The sequence below is a fragment of the Salvelinus namaycush genome, unplaced genomic scaffold, assembly GCF_016432855.1.
Source record: "Salvelinus namaycush isolate Seneca unplaced genomic scaffold, SaNama_1.0 Scaffold3, whole genome shotgun sequence".
Taxonomy (NCBI): domain Eukaryota; kingdom Metazoa; phylum Chordata; class Actinopteri; order Salmoniformes; family Salmonidae; genus Salvelinus; species Salvelinus namaycush.
In genome coordinates, this window is record NW_024059896.1 from 73271 (window position 1) to 98419 (window position 25149).

Consider the following 25149-nt stretch of genomic DNA (forward strand, 5'->3'; position numbering starts at 1 on the left):
ACTGGACTGATTGCAGGCATTGCAGGCAATCTCAACGCTGTGCGTTACAGGGAAGACATCCTCCTCCCTCATGTGGTACCCTTCCTGCAGGCTCATCCTGACATGACCCTCCAGCATGACAATGCCACCAGCCATACTGCTCCTTCTGTGCATGATTTCCTGCAAGACAGGAATGTTAGTGTTCTGCCATGGCCAGCGAAGAGCCCGGATCTCAATCCCATTGCGCACGTCTGGGACCTGTTGGATCGGAGGGTGAGAGCTAGGGCCATTCCCCCCAGAAATGTCCAGGAACTTGCAGGTGCCTTGGTGGAAGAGTGGGGTAACATCTCACAGCAAGAACTGGCAAATCTGGTGGAGTCCATGAGGAGATGCACTGCAGTGTTAATGCAGATGGTGGCCACACCAGATACTGAATTCTACTTTTGAATTTGACCCCCCCTTTGTTCAGGGACACATTTCTGTTAGTCACAAGTCTGTGGAACTTGTTCAGTTTGTCTCATTTGTTGAATCTTAGGTTCATACAAATATTTACACATGTTAAGTTTATTGAAAATAAACGCAGTTGACAGTGAGAGGACGTTTCTTTTTTTGCTGAGTTTACAATTACCATTTTCTATTACAGAGTCTGTGATCATTTTCATTTCATTAAATCATCAGTGGGCCAACAATGCAAATGTAAACAATGGAGCAAATGCAGAACATCCAAATATCACTGTACTATCTGCAGTGCTGGAGGAATGACACACCCAGATAAACACACACAGTCAGAGTTTAAAAAAGGACCATTTAAACACATGGAATCTGATCTACTCTATATTCAAACTGACAGACTCCATATTCACATACAAATATATGTTTAAGATGTTTGAGTATACTTTGTACAATTCAATTTCATATGGTATAAACAAGTAAACACATTCTCAGTCAACAATATAAGACAATTGGAGCACTGTGTATGTTCTCTGATGAATTTTAAGTCAATGTGATGTGAAACATGAGTTTACACACGAGGAGAAGTAATTATTCTCCCGTGTGGATTCTCACATGACGTTTAAGTGACCGTGATGAGTAATATGTCTTCCCACAGTCTGAGCATTTGCAAGGGTTCTCCCCTGTATGCAGTCTCATGTGTTCTTTCAGCTTTCCTGAATGGTTAAAACGCTTTCCGCAGTGGGAGCAGCGGTAAGGCTTTTCCCCTGTGTGTATTCGCTTATGCGCGTTCAGGTTTCCTGACTCTCTAAAACTCTTTCCACAATGGGAGCAGTGGTAAGGCTTCTCCCCTGTGTGTATTCGCTCATGAGATTTCATGTTTCCTAACTTGTTAAAACTCTTTCCACACTGGGCGCAATGGTGTGGCTTCGCTCCTGTGTGTATCCTCTCATGTCTTTTCAGGCTTCCTAATCTGGTAAACCTAGTTCCACACTGGGAGCAGTGGTAAGGCAACTCCCCTGTGTGTATTCGCTCATGAGCTTTCAGGCTTCCTAACTGGTTAAAACTCTTTCCACATTGGGAGCAGAGGTGTCGTCTTGCTGGTTTGGACATCTTTGGTTCCTCGAAGTTTGGTTTTCCTCCTGCCAAAGACAGTGTTTATTTAAAGAGAGACCTGAATGAAACCTCTTCATGATAATGCTGCCTTGTATGAGGTGTCATGACCGTACCGATTATCTCTCACCCCCAACTTAGGAGAGATCTAGGGGTATGAAGATGTGGGGGGTTTTTGACCCCTCACGCCCATTGTAAATCTTAGGCAACAGACATAATTCTTTTGTCCTCTCACTATGGAGAACCGGCCTCAGAACATTAAACATGGAATAAATGGACTTTGGAACAATGGTTTCCGTCAGCCACAATGGTGGTAATGACGATAGATGGAATATGAAAATTAATGTCATTTTTGTTTTGTTATTAAAGGTTAAATGACGAAGTCATTATGAAAACATTGTAACTTTAGGAGTTTTCCTAGTATATGCTTGATGTTTATACATTGTACGTTGTGTGAAAAATGTTCAAATCAAAGAGAATGTTTTGGAAAAGATGAAATGTGAAGTTAGTTGTCTAAAATTGGATTTGAGAAAAATCTAGACCTTGCCTCATAACTTCGTACGCCCAGAGAATTGCCTTAAAAGCAGTTACGCCCACGTCTGACCCGAGGGTATAAGACATGTGAGTTAAGAATTAACATATCAGACTAAGTGACCCGAGCTGCAGCAAAGGTCTGAGTAGTCAACGAACCCAAAAGGCAACACGAGGTTGAAGACAAAGGAATCCTTTTCTTCTCATGCTATGGATGAATAGCTGCGTCTAAGCAAAGGTCTGAGTAGTCAACGAACCAAAAACACAACACGAGGTTGAAGACAAAGGAATCCTTTTCTTCTCATGCTATGGATGAATAGCTGCGTCTAAGCAAAGGTCTGAGTAGTCAACGAACCCAAAAGGCAACACGAGGTTGAAGACAAAGGAATCCTTTTCTTCTCATGCTATGGATGAATAGCTGCGTCTAAGCGGGTGAATTCAAGCCGGACCACCCGGTCTCCACCCCCCATCGAATCGTGGTATCTACACTGTTTTCATTCCTACGCCGTGAGCCCTGAGCTACAGGGCTGGCTGTCCTCAGAAGAACCCTTTCAGAACAAGGGTGAGGAATCAGACCACTAAGCAAAAAGGACACTGACATCGTGAGGACAACCAGAGAGTTGCACCAGAGAAGTGCGTCATTTCTTGAAGCCTAAACGGCCCACGCGGAGAGACCCACAGCGGAGACCTTCAACACGTAATTACATCATTATATTCTGACCCATAAGAGCGGCAGTTCGGGGCAAGGTCAGGGTTCAAATAAGCATAGCTGACAAATGCACCCAAATGTATATTTCTCTCGTGTACTTTCTCTTTTTCTCTCTTTTAAATAACCATTTTGGGTAACGCGTCAGAGTGTGTTGGCCCGTTGTACTAAGTTCTAATCAACAGCCTAGACTGTGTTTTTGTTTATGCATATCTTTTATTATCATTTTAGCTTTCTAGTAAATAAATAATCAACTAAAATTGGTGTGGTACGAACTCATTGGTGGGACTCGGGTTTGTGCAGATTCCCGGATTATGCGACGTTCAGAATGAGACTGTAGAGGAAATTGATTAATTAGCGACTGTTGTCAAATCGATATTCTGATATTCTTTGAGGTAATTTGGGAAATAGAAACTCAATAAAACTAATTTTCCCATGGTGCCCAGGTTAATGAGTTAATAATTGTCTGATTCATTTAATCACGCAATTATAAACTGTTAATCACTCGATGAGCAGCAGTCGTCACATTAACTAATACAACGTCACGACATATTGGCACCCCGTGGGAGGCATCGAAGATAAAACTATGGCCGCACTTTTGGGTTAATTCCATACCAATTGTGTAGCAAGATACATATATACCATTAATAGCTATAGGCAGGACTGGTGTGGGAGAAGCGTGTGTGTGTCGTTCCATTTCACCCAGATACTGATCGGGAGAGAACCACACCTGTGGTACATCTGACGAATGTCAGTGTGTCGGAGGGTCTACTGAATGCTACGAGCTAGGGCATATGTACCAGCCGATGTAGACATTCTGAGAATAATACTAGTGGACCAACTAGTAGGTCGCTTTCAGGAGTGATCTGACTCGGTCATAAGCAATTCCTAGAGCAGAGGACATATGAGCCAGCCATTACGGAAATTTGAGTAGATATATTCGTTTGACCGAAGCCATTATCTTTCTACCTCTCGCATTTGGTAACGTGAAGAGTTTAAGGGTTGAACGTGAGACGTCACCTAGTAAACCCGTTCCCTTGTTGGGGGTAACTTCCCTTGCGCAGCGAAGTGGAAACCCTGTGCAAGGAAAGCTAAGCATTGCGCCAGATGCTAAGCTAACAAAGGGGAGCAGCCATTTTTGTTTTCCCCTTTGTTCATAGTGAATTCCCACGCCGGGTGGGAATCATGTGAGATCTCTTGCTTGCGCTATCAGTAACCTCTGGCGAAGAATCGCCAGTCATTTTTCATGAAATAATTCAGGTTACGCTGTAGGATATCAATCCAGTCTCAACTGATTGGATATCATTGTCTCATTCAATTTAATACATACATTAAATTGATACACTACCTTTCCAGGTTGGTTATTGGAATAATACACAAACTAATGTCTTCTAACCAATGAGACATAGTTAAACTTTTCAACGTTAATGAAGCAATACAGACCACATTGAAGTGTCTGGAGTTTAGTTTGTGTGTTCTAGAGTCTTGTAAAGAAAGGGGGGGTTGACTGGGACAGACAATGTAACATCCATAATATTTTAAGGAAAAGGTTTTGTAAAACAAGCACCTTACATCAGATCATCTTGAAACTTTCTCTCTAAAGCTAACTTTCATCAAGGTCTTATATGGTCTATTGGTTTCTCTCTTCATTGGCAGAATCCTTTTTCAGTGTTATATATAACATCCATATCCACCAGTCTATCTTCCTGTCAACTAACAGAACTCTGCTGGTTGTCCTGGTAACAGATACCAGTCTATCTTCCTGTCAACTAACAGAACTCTGCTGGTTGTCCTGGTAACAGATACCAGTGGGCAGATCTATTGTATTTGTTCAAACTAAACTACAGCACTTACTTTGATGTGTCAAATCGGATCCTTTCTTCTCTTCTCCTCCTCTCACAGTTCCACTCAGCCCCGTTGTTTTCCTGCAGTCCACCAGCAGCACAGACAACCTCTTCATACCCAGCAGTGAGGCGCTACCGGGAGAGGCATGACATGGGGACTCCAGGAGGGAGGAAGGGCTACCGTTGTCCTGGTAACCATAAAGAGGGGACACAGACACATATCATTATGGATGCTGATGTCACTGTTGTCATGAAATGTTTTACAGAAACCCAGCCCAGACCCCGATAGAGCAAGCTGTATGCTAGACCAGACCAAGCTGTACCATCTGGTGTTCTGATCTGGAGAGACTCTTCTCTTCCTCGTCAGCATCAGGATGTTGTTGATGCTCCCCAGAGGATCCACAATAGTCATGTCTCTCTCCTGTGTGAATGAGAACATCAAACAGATAGTGAATTTACGACCGTCTATTATAATCATAGGGTCTTACAAGAGGCATTAATATATCTAAACAGCCTAAAATGCAAATGTTAAAGGGTCGTTCCACTAAATGGGTGCCTTTTGCATCCCTTTGATATTTTAAGTATAAATTATACTCCAACATTGCATTTTAAAAGCCTGTTATACTAGTTACATGGATAAATTACATGGATAATTTAATAAATCTAATTTAAAAGTCCCCAAAATATATGTACCAATAGCAGATTAAAACTAACAAAGGCAGATGGCCCCTTTAACAATTCCTACAGTACTAAACAACATATTGAAGTGTAGAACTTCAGTAGAATACCCCTTTAAAACCACACATTAGTTCAACAACGGCATAGTGTGTGACTCGGTTTTTAAGACAGTACTCACTGGTGTTAATCTGATATTCTGTCTCCTCCTCTTTCACTCCCAAGACGTCTTCCTCCTTCACCTTTATTGAGATAGCATCCTCTTCCTCTCTGAAAGGTTCTTCCTCTGTTTCCTCTATAACATCCTCTTCTTCTTTCACGACAATGTTCAGCCTCAGAGCTTCTTTCTGCATACAGCAGACCTCTTCTTTAACGGGGGATGAGTAGTTTAGTGAGCTCATGGTCTGGGATGTTAGAATTAGCGACTAGCCTAACGCTAGGCTCAGTATCAATGTTTAACAACTTTGCAAATTGAACAAGCAAATTAGGTTAAAGTTAACCAGTTGATACGTCAACAGAACTGCGTTTACAACACTGTGATTAGCTAATGTACATTAACATGGTCTAAAGCGTCAATCTTTCAGTTTTATGTTGGCTAGCAAGCTACCGAGGCGGTTGAAAGAGTAGCCGCGTTGTTGTTCCTGAAGAAGTGTCCCGTCCAGTAAATTACACGCCACGCAAGAAGCATCACCTGAAAGATGCATATCGCCATCTGCTGGCTGGAGTGGGTAACGCAGTTTGGAAACAATAGTTACTACACTTTCTGTATTGGAAAAAAACATCATAATAATTTAACAATAAGCTGATATATTGTAAATGATGAATACATACTTCTATTCATTTTTCACATTAGTTTTTATCTAGATGTGACGGTACTATTTCCTTTAAGCTACGCTCTTTAAGACACAAATCATCCTGTAAGGCATTTTAGGCCTTGAGACAAATGAGACATGGATTGTGTATGTGTGCCATTCAGACGGTGAATGGGGAAGACAAAATAGTTAAGAGCCTTTAAACAGGGTATGGTAGTAGGTCCCAGGCGCCGGTTTGTGTCAAGAACTGCAACGCTGCTGGGGTTTTCCAGCTCAACCATTTCCCATGTGTATCAAGAATCATCCAACACCCAAACAGTGGTGTTTAAGATGAGGCAGAACGATTTGTTTTTTCATGAGCATGGCCTTAATTCTATTACAGCATATTGGATGACTGTCATTCATATTCCATTCACCCTGTTCAATGTAACAGCAATAGGTTTCTCTTCACGACAACAAGTTTTCCACCTCGGGAGACTGAAAAGATTTGGCATGGGTCCCCAGATCCTCAAAAAGTTCTACAGCTGCACCATCGAGAGCATCCTGACCGGTTGCATCACCGCCTGGTATGGCAACTGCTCGGCATCTGACCGTAATGCACTACAGAGGGTAGTGAACATCACTGGGGCCAAGCTTCCTGCCATCCAGGACTTATATAAAGAAAGACCCAAAAATTGTCAGTCACCCAAGTCATAGACTGTTTTCTCTGCTCCCACACGTCAAGCGGTACCGGGGCACCAAGTCTAGAACCAAAAGGCTCTTAATTAACAGCTTCTACCCCATAAGCCATAAGACTGCTGAACAATTAATCAAATGGCCACCCGGACTATTTACATTGACCCCACCTCCATTTGTTTTGTACACTGCTGCTAGTTGCTGTTTATTATCTATGAAATGTCACTTCACCCCAACCTACATGTACAAATTACCTCGACTAACCTGTACCCCTGCACATTGACTCGGTACCAGTACCCCCTGTATATAGCCTTGTTATTGTTATTTTATTGTGTTACTTTTTATTATTTTTTTTACTTTTGGTCATTTGCTTATTTTCTTAACTCTTCTTGAACCGTACTGTTAGTTAAGGGCTTGTAAGTAAGCAATTCACTGTAAGGTCTACACTTGTTGTATTCGGCGCATTTGACAAATAAAGTTTGATTTTATTTGACAAATTCAGGTATGTTTATCCCGTTTTTTTCTGTTTAAGAAACGTTTGTCTCTAGAGAGTTGAAAACAGCAGGTCTGGGACAGGTAGCACCTCCGGTGAACAGGTCAGGGTTCCATAGCCGCAGGCAGAACAGTTGAAACTGGAGCAGCAGCACGGCCAGCTGGACTGGGGACAGCAAGGAGTCATCATGCCAGGTAGTCCTGAGGCATGGTCCTAGGGCTCAGGTCCTCCGAGAAAGAGAAAGAAAGAAAGAAAGAAAGAAAGAAAGAGAGAGAGCATACTTAAATTCACACAGGACACCGGATAAGACAGGAGAAATACTCCAGATGTAACAGACTGACCCCAGCCCCCCGACACATAAACTACTGCAGCATAAATACTGGAGGCTGAGACAGGAGGGGTCAGGAGACACCGTGGCCCCATCCGATGATACCCCCGGACAGGGCCAAACAGGCAGGATATAACCCCACCCACTTTGCCAAAGCACAGCCCCCGCACCACTAGAGTGATACCTTCAACCACCAACTTACCATCCTGAGACAAGGCCGAGTATAGCCCACAAAGATCTTCGCCATGGCACAACCCAATGGGGGGTGCCAACCCATGAATACGGCTGCACAGTATTGTCTCTTCTCGATGGCGGTTATAATATCGATTAGTACCTTGAGCGGGGTTGAGGTGCACCCATGACCAGCTCGGAAACCGCATTGCACAGCGGAGAAGGTTCATGCTGAAAGAGCTCTGATAGGTTGGAGGATGTCCTCCGGAAGTTGTCATAATTACTGTTTAAGTCTATGGAAGCCTTGAGAACCATGAGCCTCCTAGGTTTTGTATTGAAGTCAATGTACCCAGAGGAGGACGCAAAATAGTATGTTTTATTCAATTATTTTTTTATTCAATGATGATGGTGATGTGATTATATTTAGTATAGTTTTATCCAAAAAGGATAATTTTTTTATGTTTTAGCAATTTATTTTCTTCTGAAACTCACTGAAAATCCCATCCCACAATTATGTCATGTTGGCTCGATGTCCTTTGGGTGCAGTGGAGGCTCCTCAGAGGAGGAAGGGGAAGACCATCCTTCCCTGAGGAGCCTTCACTGCACCCAAAGGACATCCAGCCAACATGACACAATTGTGGGAAGCATTGGAGTCAACATGTGCCAACATCCCTGTGGAAGGCTTTGGACACTTTGAAGAGTTCATGCCCCGACAAATTGAGGCTCTTCTGAGGGAAAAGGAGGAGGTTCCTAGTCTATATTAGGACGTTTATTTCTCTCCAAATGTTTGGTATGATCAGTATATATATATAAAGAAAATATTGCATGACCAAAAGCACAATTCTATTTTTGTAAAAATGAGACAAGTGTACGAGCATATGTGTGTTCTCTCATGAACTTTAAGTAGCCTGTATTTGATGTGATATACTCCTTTCGAGACAAGATTGTGTCACGGCACAGATCTGGGTAAGTGTACCAAAACATTTCTGCAGCATTGAAGGTCCCCATCATCTTAAAAGGAAGAAGTTTGAAACCACCAAAACCCTTCCTACTGCTGGCTGCCTGGCCAAACTGAACAATTGGGGGAGAAGGGCCTTGGTCAGGGAGGTGACCAAGAACCCAATGGTCACTCTGACAGAGCTCCTCTGTGGAGATGGGAGAACCTTCCAGAAGGACAACCATCTCTGCATCACTCCACCAAGCAGGACATTATGGTAGAGTTGCCAGACGGAAGCCACTCCTCAGTAAAAGGCACATGAAAGCCAGCTTGGAGTTTGCCAAAAGGCACCTAAAGGACTATCAGACCATGAGTAACAAAATTCTCTGGTCTGATGAATGCCACGGGTCACGTCTGGAGGAAACCTGGCACCATTCCTACGGTGAAGCATGGGGTTGGCAGCATCATGCTGTGGGGATGTTTTTCAGCGGCATGGACTGGGAGACTCGTCAGGTTCGAGGGAAAGATGAACGGAGCAAAATACAGAGAGATAATTTTTGAAAACTTGCTCCAGAGCACTCAGGACCTCAGACTGGGACAAAGGTTAACCTTCCAATAGGACAACGACCCTACGCACAAAGCCAAGACAATGCAGGAGTGGCTTTGGGAGATGTCTCTGAATGTCCTTGAGGGGCCCAGCCAGAGCCCGGATTTGAACCCGATTTAACATCTCCGGAGAGACCTGAAAATATCTTTGTAGTGACACTCCCCATCCAACCTGACAGAGTTTGAGAGGATCTGCAGAGAAGAATGGGAGAAACATGAGGCTCCTGCTGCTGCTGTCCTCAAGGGCAAATTGACAGATTTTTCACCTAGTTGTCTTTGGGATTCAAACCAGAGATCTTTCGGTTACTGGCCCAACACTAGTAACCGCTAGGCTACCTGCAGCAGGAGCCCCATGTTGACAGGAGAGCCCACCTTTATTTTTCCCTCATTATGAACATTCATATTGGTCAACAGTCAACCTATTGTGTGTATTGAACATTCATATTGGACTGTAGCAGCTAGCTATCTGGCTACCGATCAACCTATTGTGTGTATTGAACATTCATATTGGACTGTAGCAGCACAGCTAACTGGCTACCGATCAACCTATTGTGTGTATTGAACATTCATATTGGACTGTAGCAGCTAGCTAACTGGCTACTGATCAACCTATTGTGTGTATTGAACATTCATATTGGACAGCCTTACCTGTATAGTAGCACCACCACCCATCAGCCCAATCTCTTCTTGATGTCAAAGCCGCAGTGTATTGTTGGTATAGTTTTTGATGAATAATAATTCAAATTGTGAAAATAGAAGTGTACAATTTATATATATATATTTAATCACCTTTAAGATACTGTTTTTCTCTGTGCAGATGTAGAAGCTGAATAGGAATATACATTATCAATAAATAGTTGATTGTTCTTTTTTCACATCATACTAAGAATACTGAGCCACAACCTGTAAATGTGACCATACTATTCCTTTAAAGCCCCTCTGTCAGATATAAATCATCAGAGTGGGAAACCAACTGACATGGAAACAATGGAGGAAATAAGTCACTATCAGAGGGGTGTATTATGACATCAGATAGAACTACTCAGACATTCTAAATATCACTTGATTATCAGAGGGGTGTATTATGACATCATATAGAACTACTCAGACATTCCAAATCAGGCTTCATCCATATCATGAAGGTGGATATTGATCCAACCATTTCAAAAGTAATGACCGGGATAATGGAAACAGGATATGCCTGTACAATTTTATTAATGCAGACAGACAATTTGTTAGTTCGTTTTACATGGTGGGGTCTTTTTGTGTCAGTAAAGATGTATGAATGAGAAATGGCGATGGAAACTCCTTTATGTGCAAATATTTATATAATAACCATCACATCTCAGTTAAAACTTCTTGTCAATATGGGGGCGCTGTTTTCACTTTGTAAAAAAACGTTCCCAAATTAAACTGCCTCATACTCAATTCTTGCTCGTACAATATGCATATTATTATTACTATTGGAATGAAAACACTCTCTAGTTTCTAAAACCGTTTGAATTATTTCTGTGAGTAAAACAGAACTCAAGTTGGAGCAAACTTCCTGTCAGGAAGTGAGAAATCTGAAATCAGGCACTCTGTTCCAGGGTCAGTTAATTAATTTGCAATTATTCTATTGGTCGACATGCACTGCATACGATTTCCCCTAGATGTCAGTAAGCAGTGAGGATTTGAATGGTGTTGCTAGGTAGATCTGAGGCCGTATAAATGGTCTTGGAACGAGGGGTGCACCCTTTTCAACGTTCGTCATGGCGCAAAGCAGACCTCAGGATGGCATTCTGAAAAGCTCACGTTATCGGCGTTAGATATATCCGGCTCTGATTTTATTCGATATAGGTGTTAGAAACATCATAACGTAGTTATTTTAAACCGAGTTATATCAGTTTATATCAGTATATTGCGATTTTCGGTATTTTATTTGTGCTGCGTTATGGTGAGTTGGACACGTCTTCGCCACATGGCTAATGTTTGCTGCTAATTACACGGTTGAAGATGACATTCTACAGCCGAGCAACGATTATTATGGACAAAGGACAACTTGCCCAAGATTCTGATGGAAGCTCAACAAATAGTAAGAAGTCTTTATGCTGTTAATTCGTATTTATGTTAAAAAATGTTAAACAATAATTCCGCCATTAATTTCGGCACGGTCTCGCTGTAACGCACGCTGTATGTCGTAGTAACGTTAATTTTAAAAATCTAACACAGCGGTTGCATTAAGAACTAATGTATCTTTCATTTGCTGTCCAACCTGTATTTTTTAGTCAAGTTTATGATTAGTTATTGATTAGATTAGGTGCCTCTCCCAAGATTTCTCCCGACATTTTGTTGGCAGCTTGGCTACTATTCTCATTGTATAACCACGATTTGTGCCGCTAAATATGCACATTTTCGAACAAACAATATATGTATTGTGTAATATGATGTTATAGGACTGTCATCTGAAGAAGTTTGAGAAGGTTAGTGAAAAAATAAATATCTTTTGCTGGTTTATTCGTTATCGCTATTGTTGGCTTGAATCAATGCTGCTGTGTGGTTGGCTATTGTAGTAAGCTAATATAATGCTAAATTGTGTTTTCGCTGTAAAACACTTAAAGAATCTGAAATATTGGCTGGATTCACAAGATCTTTGTCTTTCATTTGCTGTACGCTGTGTATTTTTCATAAATGTTTTATGATGAGTATTTAGGTAATTCACGTTGCTCTCTGTAGTTATTCTAGTTGCTTTGGTGAGAGTTGTGATGGTGGCTGCATGTAAAACTATGATTTATACCTGAAATATGCACATTTTTCGAACAAAACATATGCTATACAATAAATGTTATCAGACTGTCATCTGATGAAGTTGTTTCTTGGTTAGTGACTATTTATATCTTTATTTGGTCGAATTTGTGATAGCTACCTATGCAGGAAAAAAACTGGTGGAAAAAAAAAGTTGTGTCTTTTGCTATGGTGGTTAGCTAATATAAATACATATTGTGTCTTCCCTGTAAAACATTTTAAACTTCAGAAATGATGGCTGGATTCACAAGATGTGTATCTTTCATTTGGTGTCTTGGACTTGTGATTTCATGAACATTTTATTATATGATATCCCTGTGGCTTTAGGCTAGGCTATGCTAGTCAGCTTTTTTGATGGGGGGGATCCCGGATCCGGGTTTGTGACTCGTTAGAGGTTTTAACTTGGAGTCACGCGATGATATGTTGTGTGGTCCTCCCTCTACGATTTGGGAACCCATGCAGTTTATTAGGCTACAGATTAAATAAGTTATGAACTTCACAGGGTGGTGAAACTGCATGTGATGAGCTTGATGCTCCTTTCCAATACATTTTGATGGTCTTATTCTGGTGACATGATGATTGATGCTTGGTTTCCATTTGACAAATAAAATAATATCTCTCTCATCCATAATAATCTCATCATGTAGGTAGCCTACCAGCACTGTATCTGTGAGCTGCTGACTACAGTGCACGGGACAAGAGCACGTTTGCTATATAATACAACAGCTTTTTAAACCCTCAGTAGAGTTGAAAATGTGATGGAAACCCATTTAACTTGTATTTTTCATACGGTATATGGGATTTTAACAGCAAAAGTTGTTTTATTTGTCACACAAAGTCTGCAATTAGTCTGTTTGAAAGAAACATTTCTGGTGGGAAAATGCATATATTGTTTTGTACATATTTAAGAATATTCACATGAAAATCTGTCGCAAATTGCACGGAAACTTAGCTACTAAGGTGGATATTGATCCAACACCTGCCACTTATTCAAACCAGCCCACTGGGCAGACATCAGTTCAACATCTAGTTTCTATTTACATTTCTTTGAGTCGTGAATTCAACATGAAATCAACACAAAATGTCACCTGTCATTGGATTTAGCTTACAAGTTGGGTGAAAAATAAATAAAGATTCCTGATGTTGACGGCTTTTTACAAATCCAATCAGTTTTCTGCATTGATCTAACATCACATGGATTTGTTTTGTTGAAATGACGTGGAAACAACATTTATTCAACCAGTGGGAGGCTTGTAAATGCCCCCAGGATAGTAGAACAAAGAACTCTTCATTGAGACAATGATAAACAGCAATCCGTGGGAGAGTTGTGGTGGATATTATAAAATAAGGACCTGCTGGAGTCCAAGTCAAACCAAGATTCTTTATTTCTGAGCTCAGAGAGAATAACAGTTACACAGCGCAGTGTAGACAGTCTAATTCCTGAAGCATTGGGTGATGAGCACATATCTTTATAGTTTCCTGTTCCTGGGAGGGACTTTATTCATACAAGGACACAGGTGCAGCTGGTTTGCAACACAGGATGATACTCCCAAGAACAGGAGATTATAATAGGTCAGTTTCACAAGGTTAGTCACATACTCAGATATGTGGACACATACAATTAACATTTTGCATTACAGAGTCTGTGAACATTTTCATTTCATTAAATCATCAGTGGGCCAACAATGCAAATTTAAACAATGGAGCAAATGCATTACATCCAAATATCACTGTACTATCTGTAGTGCTGGAGGAAAGACACACCCAGATAAACACACACAGTCAGAGTTTAAGAAATGACCATTTAAACACATGGAATCTGATCTACTCTATATTCAAACTGACATACTCCATATTCAATTCATGTTTTATTACAAAAACATACATTTGAGTATACTTTGTACCATTTCATTTAATAAAATAAACACATTCTCAGGCAACAATATAAGACAACAATATAAGACAGTGGGAGCACTGTGTATGTTCTCTGATGAATTTTAAGTTAATGTGATGTGAAATATAAATTTACACACTAGGAGAAGTAATTATTCTCTCCTGTGTGGATTCGCACATGATGTTTAAGTCACTGTGATGAGTAATATGTCTTCCCACAGTCTGAGCATTTGTAAGGCTTCTCCCCTGTGTGCAGTCTCATGTGTTCTTTCAGCTTTCCTGAATAGTTAAAACGCTTTCCACAGTGGGAACAATGGTAAGGCTTCTCCCCTGTGTGTATTCGCTCATGAGCTTTCAGGTTTCCTAAATGGGTAAAACGCTTTGAACACCGGGAGCAGTGGTAAGGCTTCTCCCCTGTGTGCAGTCTCTTGTGTTCTTTCAGGTTTCCTAAATGGGTAAAACGCTTGGCACACTGGGAGCAGTGGTAAGGCTTCTCCCCTGTGTGCACTCTCATGTGTTCTTTCAGGCTTCCTAATTGGATAAAACGCTTTGCACAATGGGAGCAGTGGTAAGGCTTCTCCCCTGTGTGTATTCGCTCATGAGCTTTCAGGCTTCCTGACTGATTAAAACTCTTTCCACACTCGGAGCAGTGGTAAGGCCTCTCCCCTGTGTGCAGTCTCATGTGTTCTTTCAGGCTTCCTAATTGGGTAAAACTCTTTCCACACTGGGCGCAATGGCATGGCTTCTCCCCTGTGTGTATTCGCTCATGAGCTTTGAGGGTGTCTAACCGCTTAAAACTCTTTCCACACTGGGAGCAATGGAGTGGCTTCGTTCTTATGTGTACCCTCTCATGTCTTTTCAATCTAACTAACTGGTTAAAACTTTTTCCACAATGGGAGCAGAGGTGTCGTCTTGCTGGGTTGGACGTCTTTGGTTCCTCCAAGGTTGGTTTTCCTCCTGCAAAAGACAGTGTTAATTTTAAAGAGATGCCAGAATGAAATCTCCACATGATAAAACTGCCTTGCTGAGGTTTAATCCAAATCACATCCCTCAATATCCTGATGCCAGTTTTCAAACATTTCATAATTTAAAACAAATGATGTAGAGCTTCCTGGTAATTACTGATAATATGTTTACATTACTTATTATTCTTTCTGTTATATAAGTCAGACCACAAAACACTAAACAGTTCTAGAACACTGAAGACACAGACTGGATTCCAATCAGCAGGTGGTTCTAAATATATAACCTTCATAGCTGTATGATACAGAATGTGACCTACACACTTCCTTGAACCTAAATTAAGTAAAGAAGTCATTTTGTGTGGAAGTTTCATTTTTACATTGGAGACAGACACAAAGCACATCAGTAACATCTCCCCGTTGTCGATAGGGTCGACACATTCCAAGATGGCGTAGCAGTCGGACGTGTGTTTTGTCTTGTCCCGTCCTGTCCCATGTAAATATTTGTATATATTGTTTTCATTTCGTATATATTGTAATCTCACTTTCCATTTACGGACTGAATTAACTTTCCTGCAACCCGCCTCCCCCAATGTGGTACAGATCTGCTATTTTTATACTTTAGAACCGGAACCCCCATCAGAAGCTAGCCAGCTAACTAGCTACTAGCTACTAGTCAGTTAGCCACTACTAGCGGTCTTCACTGTTAACTGGGACACCAGCCAGCTTCAGCCTGGTCAATACCTGCCAGTCTGCACAGCGCGATATCAACCCAGAGCGTATCGGACTGCTTTTTCTCTACCACATCACCGGATTCCTACCGCTCTGAACCTTTACACATCGCAGCTAGCTAGCTGCAATCCGAGTAGCTACTCCTGGCAAACGTCTCTGTCCCGAAGCAAGCACCACTTAGACTTGAACTAGCCTCGAGCTAGGCCTATCTCCCGGCTAGCCGAAGAGGTCCACCAGCTAATTCTTGGGCTACAATACCTCTTTTGCCAATTGGCCTGGACCCATTACTGCCGACACGGAGCCCCGCCGATCCATCACGACTGGTCTGCCGACGTAATCGCCCGACATCGCCGAAGACCCATCTGCTAGCCCCGGCCCGCTAGCTGTCTGAATCACCGTGTCTCCAGCTCGCCTAGCGTAGTAGCAACTACCGAACGGCTCCCTGACTCACCTATTGCTGCTCATTGGACCCTATGATCAGTCGGCTACACATGCCTCTTCCTAATGTCAATATACCTTGTCTATTGCTGTTTAGGTTAGTTATTATTGTTTTATTTCACTGTAGAGCCCCCAGCCCCGCCCAACATGCCTTAGATAGCCCTTTTGTCCCACCCCCCACACATGCGGTGACCTCACCTGGGTTAACTGGTGCCTCTAGAGACAAAACCTCTCTCATCGTCACTCAATGCCTAGGTTAACCTCCACTGTACTCACATCCACTGTACTCACATCCTTGTCACGTGCGTCGAATACAACAGGTGTAGACCTTAGAGTGAAATGCTTACTTACCAATAGTGCGAAAAAAAAAGGTATGTGTAAAATAACAGTAGCAAGGCTATATACAGACACCGGTTAGTCAGGCTTATTGAGGTAGTATGTACATGTAGGTATGGTTAAAGTGACAGACACAAGTCTCTCACCGTTGCCGCTTGTTATAGATTCCCCTCAGCCCCCAGCTGTGCCCTGGACACCATATGTGAATTGATTTCCCCCCAATCTATCTTCAGAGTTCGTACAGTTAGGTGACCTAAACTGGGATATGCTTAACACCCCGGCCGTCCTACAATCTAAGCTAGATGCCCTCAATCTCACATAAATCATCAAGAAACCTACCATCAACCCTAAATCTGTAACCATGGGCACCCTCTTAGATATCATCCTGACTAACTTGCCCTCTAAATACACCTCTGCCGTCTTCAACCAGGATCTTAGCGATCACTGCCTCATTGCCTGCGTCCGTAATGGGTCCGCGGTCAAACGACCATCCCTCATCACTGTCAAACGCTCCCTAAAACAATTCAGCGAGCAGGCCTTTCTAATCGACCTGGCCCGGGTATCCTGGTAGGATATTGACCTCATCCCGTCAGTAGAGGATGTCTGGTTTCTCTTTAAAAGTAATTTCCTCACCATCCTAAATAAGCATGCCCCATTCCAAAAATGTAGAACTAAGAACAGATATAGCCCTTGGTTCACCCCAGACTTGACTGCCCTTGACCAGCACAAAAACATCCTGTGGCGTTCTGCATTAGCATCGAATAGCCAGCGATATGCAACTTTTCAGGGAAGTCAGGAACCAATATACACAGTGTCGTGGAAAATTGCAAGATTATGTTATAATGCTTGTATTGCATTATAATGGTTGTTTTATTCGACAGAATAGAGTGTTCTGTTAACTATTGTGTGTTCCACTGAGGATGGGCCTCTATGAGATATAGCACTGACAGAGGAGATTTACGATGTCTTTGGGTGATAAAACCTAAAGAGCATTCCAGATAACATGAGGTAATGTTTTTGTGCTACCAGGAACGAGATTAGAACCTAATTTTAGAGACCAAACTGAACGATAATTTATAGCGAATGCTATCTGGCTATGTGCTACTCCTCTCTCTCTCAAGTAAAAGTCTTTCTTTGTGAACTTTTCATAAGATATGTGGTTCGTCATGGAAGTTGAGAGGGGTGTATCTTGGCTATAAAAGATCTTTGTACTTTTCTGTTGACACTTTCAATGGTTCATTAGAGATAGCGCATCATTGAAAGTAAAATGCTATTGCAAAGCTCTTAATATTAAAGATGTAGTTTAAGTATAACTCTAACTGATGTGTGAAGTTTGTAACACTCCTCATTATGGTAAACCAGAAAAATACCACCACAACACTCAGTTAGGAAAGCAAAGGCTAGCTTTTTCAAACAGAAATTTGCGCCCTGTAGCACTAATTCCAAAACGTTTTGGGACACTAAAGTCCATGGAGAATAAGAGCACCTCCTCCCAGCTGCCCCCTGCACTGAAGCTAGGAAACACTGTCACCACCGATAAATCTACAATAATCGATAATTTCAATAAGCATTTTACTACGGCTGGCCATGCTTTCCACCTGGCTACCCCTACCCCGGCCAAAAGCTCTGCACCACCTGCAGCAACTTGCCCAAGCACCCCCCCCACCCACCCAAATCAAGACAGCTGATGTTCTGAAAGAGCGGCAAAATCTGGATCCCTACAAAACAGCTGGGCTAGACAATCTGGAACCTCTCTTTCCCAAAATTGTTGCAAACCCCACCCTAACCCTAACTATTACTAACCTGTTCAACTTCTCTTTCGTATTGTCTGAGATCCCCAAAGATTGGAAAGCTGCCGCGGTCATCCCCCTCTTCAAAGGGGGAGACACTCTAGACCCAAACTGTTATAGACCTATTCCCATCCTGCCCTGCCTTTCTAAAATCTTTGAAAGCCAAGTTAACAAACAGATCACCGACGATTACGAATACCACTGTACCTTCTCCATTATGCAATCTGGTTTCCGAGCTGGTCATGGGTGCACCTCAGCCATGCTCAAGGTCCTAAACAATATCATAACCGCCATCGATAAAAAACAGTACTGTGCAGCCGTCTTCATAAACCTGGCCAAGGCTTTCGACTCTGTTAATCAACGCATTCTTATCGGCCTGGTTCACCAACTCCTTCTCAGATAGAGTTCAGTGTGTCAAATCGGAGGGCCTGTTGTCCGGACCTCTGGCAGTCTCTATGGGGGTGACACAGGGTTCAATTTCTCTGTATATACAGTTGAAGTCGGAAGTTTACATACACCTTAGCCAAATACATTTAAACTCAGCTTTTCACAATTCCTGACATTTAATCCCAGTAAAAATTCCCTGTCTTAGGTCAGTTAGGATCACCACTTTATTTTAGGTGTGAAATGTCAGAATAATAGTAGAGAGAATGATTTATTTCAGCTTTTATTTCTTTCAACACATTCCCAGTGGATCAGAAGTTTACATACACTCAATTAGTATTTGGTAGGATTGGCTTTAAATTGTTTAACTTGGGTCAAAGTTTCGGGTAGCCTTCCACAAGCTTCCCACAATAAGTTAGGTGAATTTTGGCCCATTCCTTCCTGACAGGGCAAAAATTGTAATTGAGACAGGTTTGTAGGCCTCCTTGCTCGCACATGCTTATTCAGTTCTGCCAACAAATATTCTATGGGATTGAGGTCAGGGCTTTGTGATGGCCACTCCAATACCTTGACTTTGTTGTCCTTAAGGCATTTTACCACAAATTTGGAAGTATGCTAGGGGTCATTGTCCATTTGGAAGACCCACTTGCGACCAAGCATTAACTTCCTGACTGATGTCTTGAGATGTTGCTTCAATATATCCACATCATTTTCCTTCCTCATGAAGCCATCTATTTTGTGAAGTGCACCAGTCCCTCCTGCAGCAAAGCACCCCCACAACATGATGCTCCCACCCCCGTGTTTCATGGTTGGGATGGTGTTCTTCGACTTGCAAGCCTCTCGCTTTTTCCTCCAAACATAACGATGGCCATACAGTTCTATTTTTGTTTCATCAGACCAAAAGTACGATCTTTGTCCCCATGTGCAGTTGCAAACCGGAGTCTGGCTTTTTTATGGCAGTTTTGGAGCAGTGACTTCTTCCTTGCTGAGCGACCTTTCAGGTTATGTCGATATAGGACTCGTTTTACTGTGGATATAGATACTTTTGTACCTGTTTCCTCCAGCATCTTCACAAGGTCCTTTGCTGTTGTTCTTGGATTGAATAGCACTTTTCGCACCAAAGTACCTTCATCTCTAGGAGACAGAACGCGTCTCCTTCCTGAGCGGTATGACGGCTGAGTCGTCTAATGGTGTTTACACTTGCGTACTATTGTTTATACAGATGAACGTAGTACCTTCAGGCATTTGGAAATTACTCCAAAACGATGAACCAGACTTGTGGAGGTCTACAATTTGTTTTCTGAGGTCTTGGCTGATATCTTTTGATTTTCCCATGATGTCAAGCAAAGAGACACTGAGTTTGAAGGTAGGCCTTGAAATACATCCACAGGTACACCTCCAATTGACTCAGATGATGTCAATTAGCCTATCAGAAGCTTCTAAAGCCATGACATCATTTTCTGGAATTTTCCAAGCTGTTTAAAGGCACAGTCAACTTAGTGTATGTAAACTTCTGACCCACTGGAATTGTGATACCGTGAATTAAACGTGAAATAATCTGTCTGTAAACAATTGTTGGAACAACTACTTGTGTTATGCACAAAGTAGATATCCTAACCGACTTGCCAAAACTATAGTTTGTGAACAAGAAATTTGTGGAGTGGTTGAAAAATGAGTTTTAATGACTCCAACATAAGTGCATGTAAACTTCCGACTTCAACTGTATCAATGATGTCGCTCTTGCTGCTGGGGATTCTCTGATTCACCTCTACGCAGACGACACCATTCTGTATACATCTGGCCCTTCTTTGGACACTGTTTTAACAAACCTCCAAACGAGCTTCAATGCCATACAACACTCCTTCCGTGGCCAGCTTTTAAATGCTAGTAAAACTAAATGCATGCTCTTCAACAGAATTTTGAATATTTTAGAATATGTGGACAACTATAAATACCTAGGTGTCTGGTTAGACTGTAAACTCTCCTTCCAGACTCACATTAAGCATATCCTATCCAAAATTAAATCTAAAATCGGCTTCCTATTTCGCAACAAAGCCTCCTTCACTCATGCTGCCAAACATACGCTCGTAAAACTGACTATCCTACCGATCCTTGACATCGGCGATGTAATTTACAAAATATCCTCCAACACTCTACTCAGAAAATTGGATGTAGTCTATCACAGTGCCATCCATTTTGTCACCAAAGCCCCATATACTACCCACCACTGCGACCTGTATGCTCGTTGGCTGGCCCTCTCTACATATTCGTCGCCAAACTCACTGGCTCCAGGTCATCTATAAGTCTTTGCTAGGTAAAGCCCCGCCTTATCTCAGCTCACTGGTCACCATAGCAACACCCACCAGTAGCACGCATTCCAGCAGGTATATTTCACTGGTAACCCCCAAAGCCAACACCTACTTTGGCCGCCTTTCCTTCCAGTTCTCTGCTGCCAATGACTGGAACAAATTGCAAAAATCACTGAAGCTGGAGACTTATATCTCCCTCTCTAACTTTAAGCATCAGTTGTCAGAGCAGCTTACCTGTACACAGCCCATCTGTAAATAGCACAACCAACTACCTCATCCCCATATTGTTATTTAGATTTTTTTGCACCCCAGTATCTCGACTTGCACATCATCATCTGCACATCTATCACTCCAGTGTTAATGCTAAATTGCCTCTATGGCCTATTTATTTCCTTACCTCCCTAATCTCACTACATTTGCACACGCTGTACATAGACCTTTTCTTTTGTGTTGTTGACTGTACGTTTGTTTATGTGTAACTCTGTGTTGTTTTTGTAGCACTGCTTTGCTGTATCTTGGCAGGTCGCAGTTGGAAATGAGAACTTGGATAAATAAAGGTGGGAAAAAAAGGCATTTTTTATTTATTTAGACATTTTTTTTTTTACATTTTGACTATCATTAATGTCATGATATTTTGAGTAAAGTAAAAAAAGAATGAAATATTTTGGGTAGATGTTCCAAAAATATCAATATGTAAAGTGTTGGTCCCATGTTTCATGAGCTGAAATAAAACATCCCAGAATTTTTCCACACGCATGAAAGATAATTTACCTCAAATTTGTTTATATCCCTGTTAGTGAACATTTCTCCTTTGCCAAGATAATCCATTCACCTGACAGGTGTGGCATATCAAGAAGCTGATCAAACAGCATGATCATTACACAGGTGCACCTTGTGCTGGGGACAATAAAAGGCCACTAAAATGTTCAGTTTTGTCACACAACACAATGCCACAGATGTCTCAAGTTTTGAGGGAGCGTGCAATTGGCATGCTGACTGCAGGAATATCCACCGGAGCTGTTACCAGAGAATGTAATGTTAATTTCTCTACCATAAGCCGCCTCCAACGTTGTTTTAGAGAATTTGGCAGTACATCCGACCGGTCTCACAACCGCAGACCATGTATAACAACGCCAGGCCAGGACTTCCACATCGTCTGAGCACCCGCCACCCAGAGCTATTTGACCAATTAGGAGAATGATGTGGTGCTGCAGCAGTTGACCTGGCATCCACAATCAACCGACCTCAACCCAATTGAGAAGGTTTGGGATGAGTTGGACCGCAGAGTGAAGCAAAAGTATCCAACATGTGCTTAGCATATGTGGGAACTCCTTCATAACTGGTTGTCCTGGTAACAGATACCAGAGGGCAGATCTATTTTATTTGTTCAAACTAAACTACAGCACTTACTTTGATGAGTCAAATCTGATCCTTTCTTCTCTCCTCCTCCTCTCACAGTTCCACTCAGCCCCGTTGTTTTCCTGCAGTCCACCAGCAGCACAGACAACCTCTTCATACCCAGCAGTAAGGCGCTACCAGAAGAGGCACAACACGGGAACTCCGGGAGGACGGAAGGGCTAGCGTTGTCCTGGTAACCCTAAAGAGGGGACACAGACCATTATGGATGCTGTCACTGTTGTCATAAAGTGCTTAACAGAAAACCATCCCCGGATAGAGCAAGATGTATGCTAGACCAGACCAAGCTGTACCATCTGGTGTTCTGATCTGGAGAGACTCTTCTCTGCCTCGTCAGCATCAGGATGTTGTTGAGGCTCCCCAGAGGATCCACAATAGTCATGTCTCTCTCCTGTGTGAACGAGAACATCAAACAGATTGTAAACTTATGATCTTCTATTACAATCACAGAGTCTTACAAGAGGCATGCATGTATAATGTATAAAAAGGGCCTAAAATGGCCACTTTCATCATCATTTTGTCGAATATTGTTTGTGTTGTAAATGTAAAAGGGTCGTTCCACTAAATGGGTGCCTTTTACGTCCCTTTGACATTTTAAGTAGGAAATTATGCATCAATATTGCATTTTAAAAGCCTGTTATTTTAGATGAAGTGCACTTTAATACAGACAACAGGGATAATTAAATACATCTCATTTAAAAGTCCCAAAAATATATGTATCAATGGCAGATTACACCTTAAACAATTCCTACAGTACTGAACAACATAGTCAAGTGTAGAACTTCAGTAGAATGTCCCTTTAAAACCACACATTAGTTCAACAACTGCATAGCTGGTGCCCCTGTTTTTAAGTCAGTACTCACTGGTGTTAATCGGATCTTCAGTCGCCTCCTCCTTTTTCACTCCCAAAACGTCTTCCTCCTCTTTAATTGAGATGGCCTCCTCTTCCTCTTTTACTCTAAAAGGTTCTTCCTCTTCTTTCACTACATTCTCTTCTTGTATTGTTACGGCATCTTCCTCCTTTTTGATTCTGAAAGCTTCTACCTCCTCCTCTTCCACTTTGACAACCTCTCTCCCATCTTCCTCTTTCACTGTAATATCATTCTCTCCTTTCAATGTGATAGCCTCCTCTTCCTCGTCTTTCATTCTGAAAGCTTCTTCCTCTCCTTTCATCAGAGCTTCTTTCTCCGTCTAGTTTAGTGAGCTCATGCCAGGTCGCAGTTGTAAATGAGAACTTGTTCTCAACTAGTCTACTTGGTTAAATAAAGGTGAAATAAATACAAATTTAAAATGCTCAGGGACATTAGCCTAGCGCAGTACCAATGTAACAGATTTGCTAATGTAATAAGCAAATTGCGTTTAAATGAACAAGTAGATACGCAAACAGAATGATGTTCTAAACACTAAGATTAATATACACAATATTGGTCTAAAGATCTTAAATGGTTCGGTTTAATGTTCGCTAGCAAACCACCGCGGTGGGTGAATCAGAAGCCTTTTGTCGCTGTTGAAGAGGCCTCCCGTCCCGTCCACTATATTATACGTCACACAAGAACCATCAACTGAAAGACTCACATCGCCGTCTGCTGCCTGGAGTGGGTAACGCAGACTGGGAAAAAAATCCCCATTACATTGTTTATTCTGGCAAGCAATGTCATAAGAAGTCATTTAAAAATAACCAGATGTTATGTTTTCTCCTCCTTCTTTACAGCCAATACTTTCCTCCAGGGCTGACCTGCCCATTAGGCAGGATTAGGTGACAGATTGAAGAGGGTGGCATATTCCTAGCTAAATTGACCAAGGCTCATCTAGTGGTATAATTTGTATTCATTTTTGCCATAGTTATTCTGAACCTACTGCCTGCAAGTTGTCGTTATCTACACCCAAAAAATGAAAATATCTTCTCAGATATCTCAAATATTTTTCTCAGACTTCAAAAGTGGTCTCCTGATGTGGTTTAATTATTGTTGTGGATTTAGAACATCCAATGTTGTTGTTTTTCTATTAACAGTGTGATTTTGGAAGCGAAAAACAGAAAAACAGCGACAATCAGAAACCTTGAAAAACTAAACGTAGAATATAAATGAAAGATTAGGTCCTTGAATGGTCAAAAACCTCTTCAAATAGAAGTACGTTTATAGCACAAAATATCTTACAGGTAGGCCATCTCTCACTCTCTCTCATCATGTCACAAGCTGAGAGGCTCCCAGAGGCAGGGCAATAAAAGTCAGAGGCTCACTCAACTGCCCCTCCCCTCTCCAACAGCCATCAATCCAGAACATCCTGAAGACAGAACATCTAAAAGATAATCTGGGAATCCTTTCCTCCTCATGGAGATTTTTGAAAGTGAGGTGAATATTCAATGTGATGTTTGTACAGTGGATTCGGAAAGTATTCAGACCCCTTGACTTTTTCCACATTTTGTTACATTACAGCTTATTCTAAAATGTATTACTTAAAATTTTTCCTCATCAATCGACACACAATACCCAATAATCATTTAATTTACCACAGGTGGACTCCAATCAAGTTGTAGAAATATCTCAAGGATGATCAATGGAAACATGCATCTGAGCTCAATTCCGAGTATCAGAGCAAAGGGTCTGAAAACTTATGTAAATAAGATGTATGTTTTTTGATTTTAATAAATTTTCTAAAATGTCTAAAAGTCTTTTATCGCTTTATCATTATGGGGTATTGTGTGTAGATTTCTGAGGAAATAGTTTTATTTAATCCATTTTAGAATAAGACTATCATAACAAAATGTGGACAACGTCAAGGGGTC

At 41.7% G+C, this 25149-nt stretch overlaps 1 protein-coding gene across 1 annotated transcript; it reads right to left on the reverse strand.

The window, feature by feature from the left end:
- Window positions 1-1020: 1020 nt before the first annotated feature.
- LOC120039779 (zinc finger protein 501-like) lies at window positions 1021-22702 on the reverse strand. The gene is made up of 4 exons (XM_038985160.1): window positions 22658-22702; window positions 22359-22545; window positions 14237-14954; window positions 1021-1525 (listed from the first exon to the last, which is right to left on the reverse strand). Exons 1-4 carry the CDS (start codon window positions 22658-22660, stop codon window positions 1021-1023), a joined length of 1413 nt encoding a protein of 470 aa, XP_038841088.1. The 5' UTR covers window positions 22661-22702.
- Between the last annotated feature and the right edge of the window lie 2447 nt (window positions 22703-25149).

Bases quoted from the DNA above. Each gene is read 5' to 3' on its own strand.
- LOC120039779 (XM_038985160.1), bottom strand. The intron at 14,955-22,358 runs GTAAGTGCTGTA...TGTCTTTTGCAG, and splicing joins ATCAGATTTGACTCATCAAA to GAGGAAAACCAACCTTGGAG. The intron at 1,526-14,236 runs GCCTTACAAATG...CAAACCAGCAAG, and splicing joins AGACTGCACACAGGGGAGAA to ACGACACCTCTGCTCCCAAT.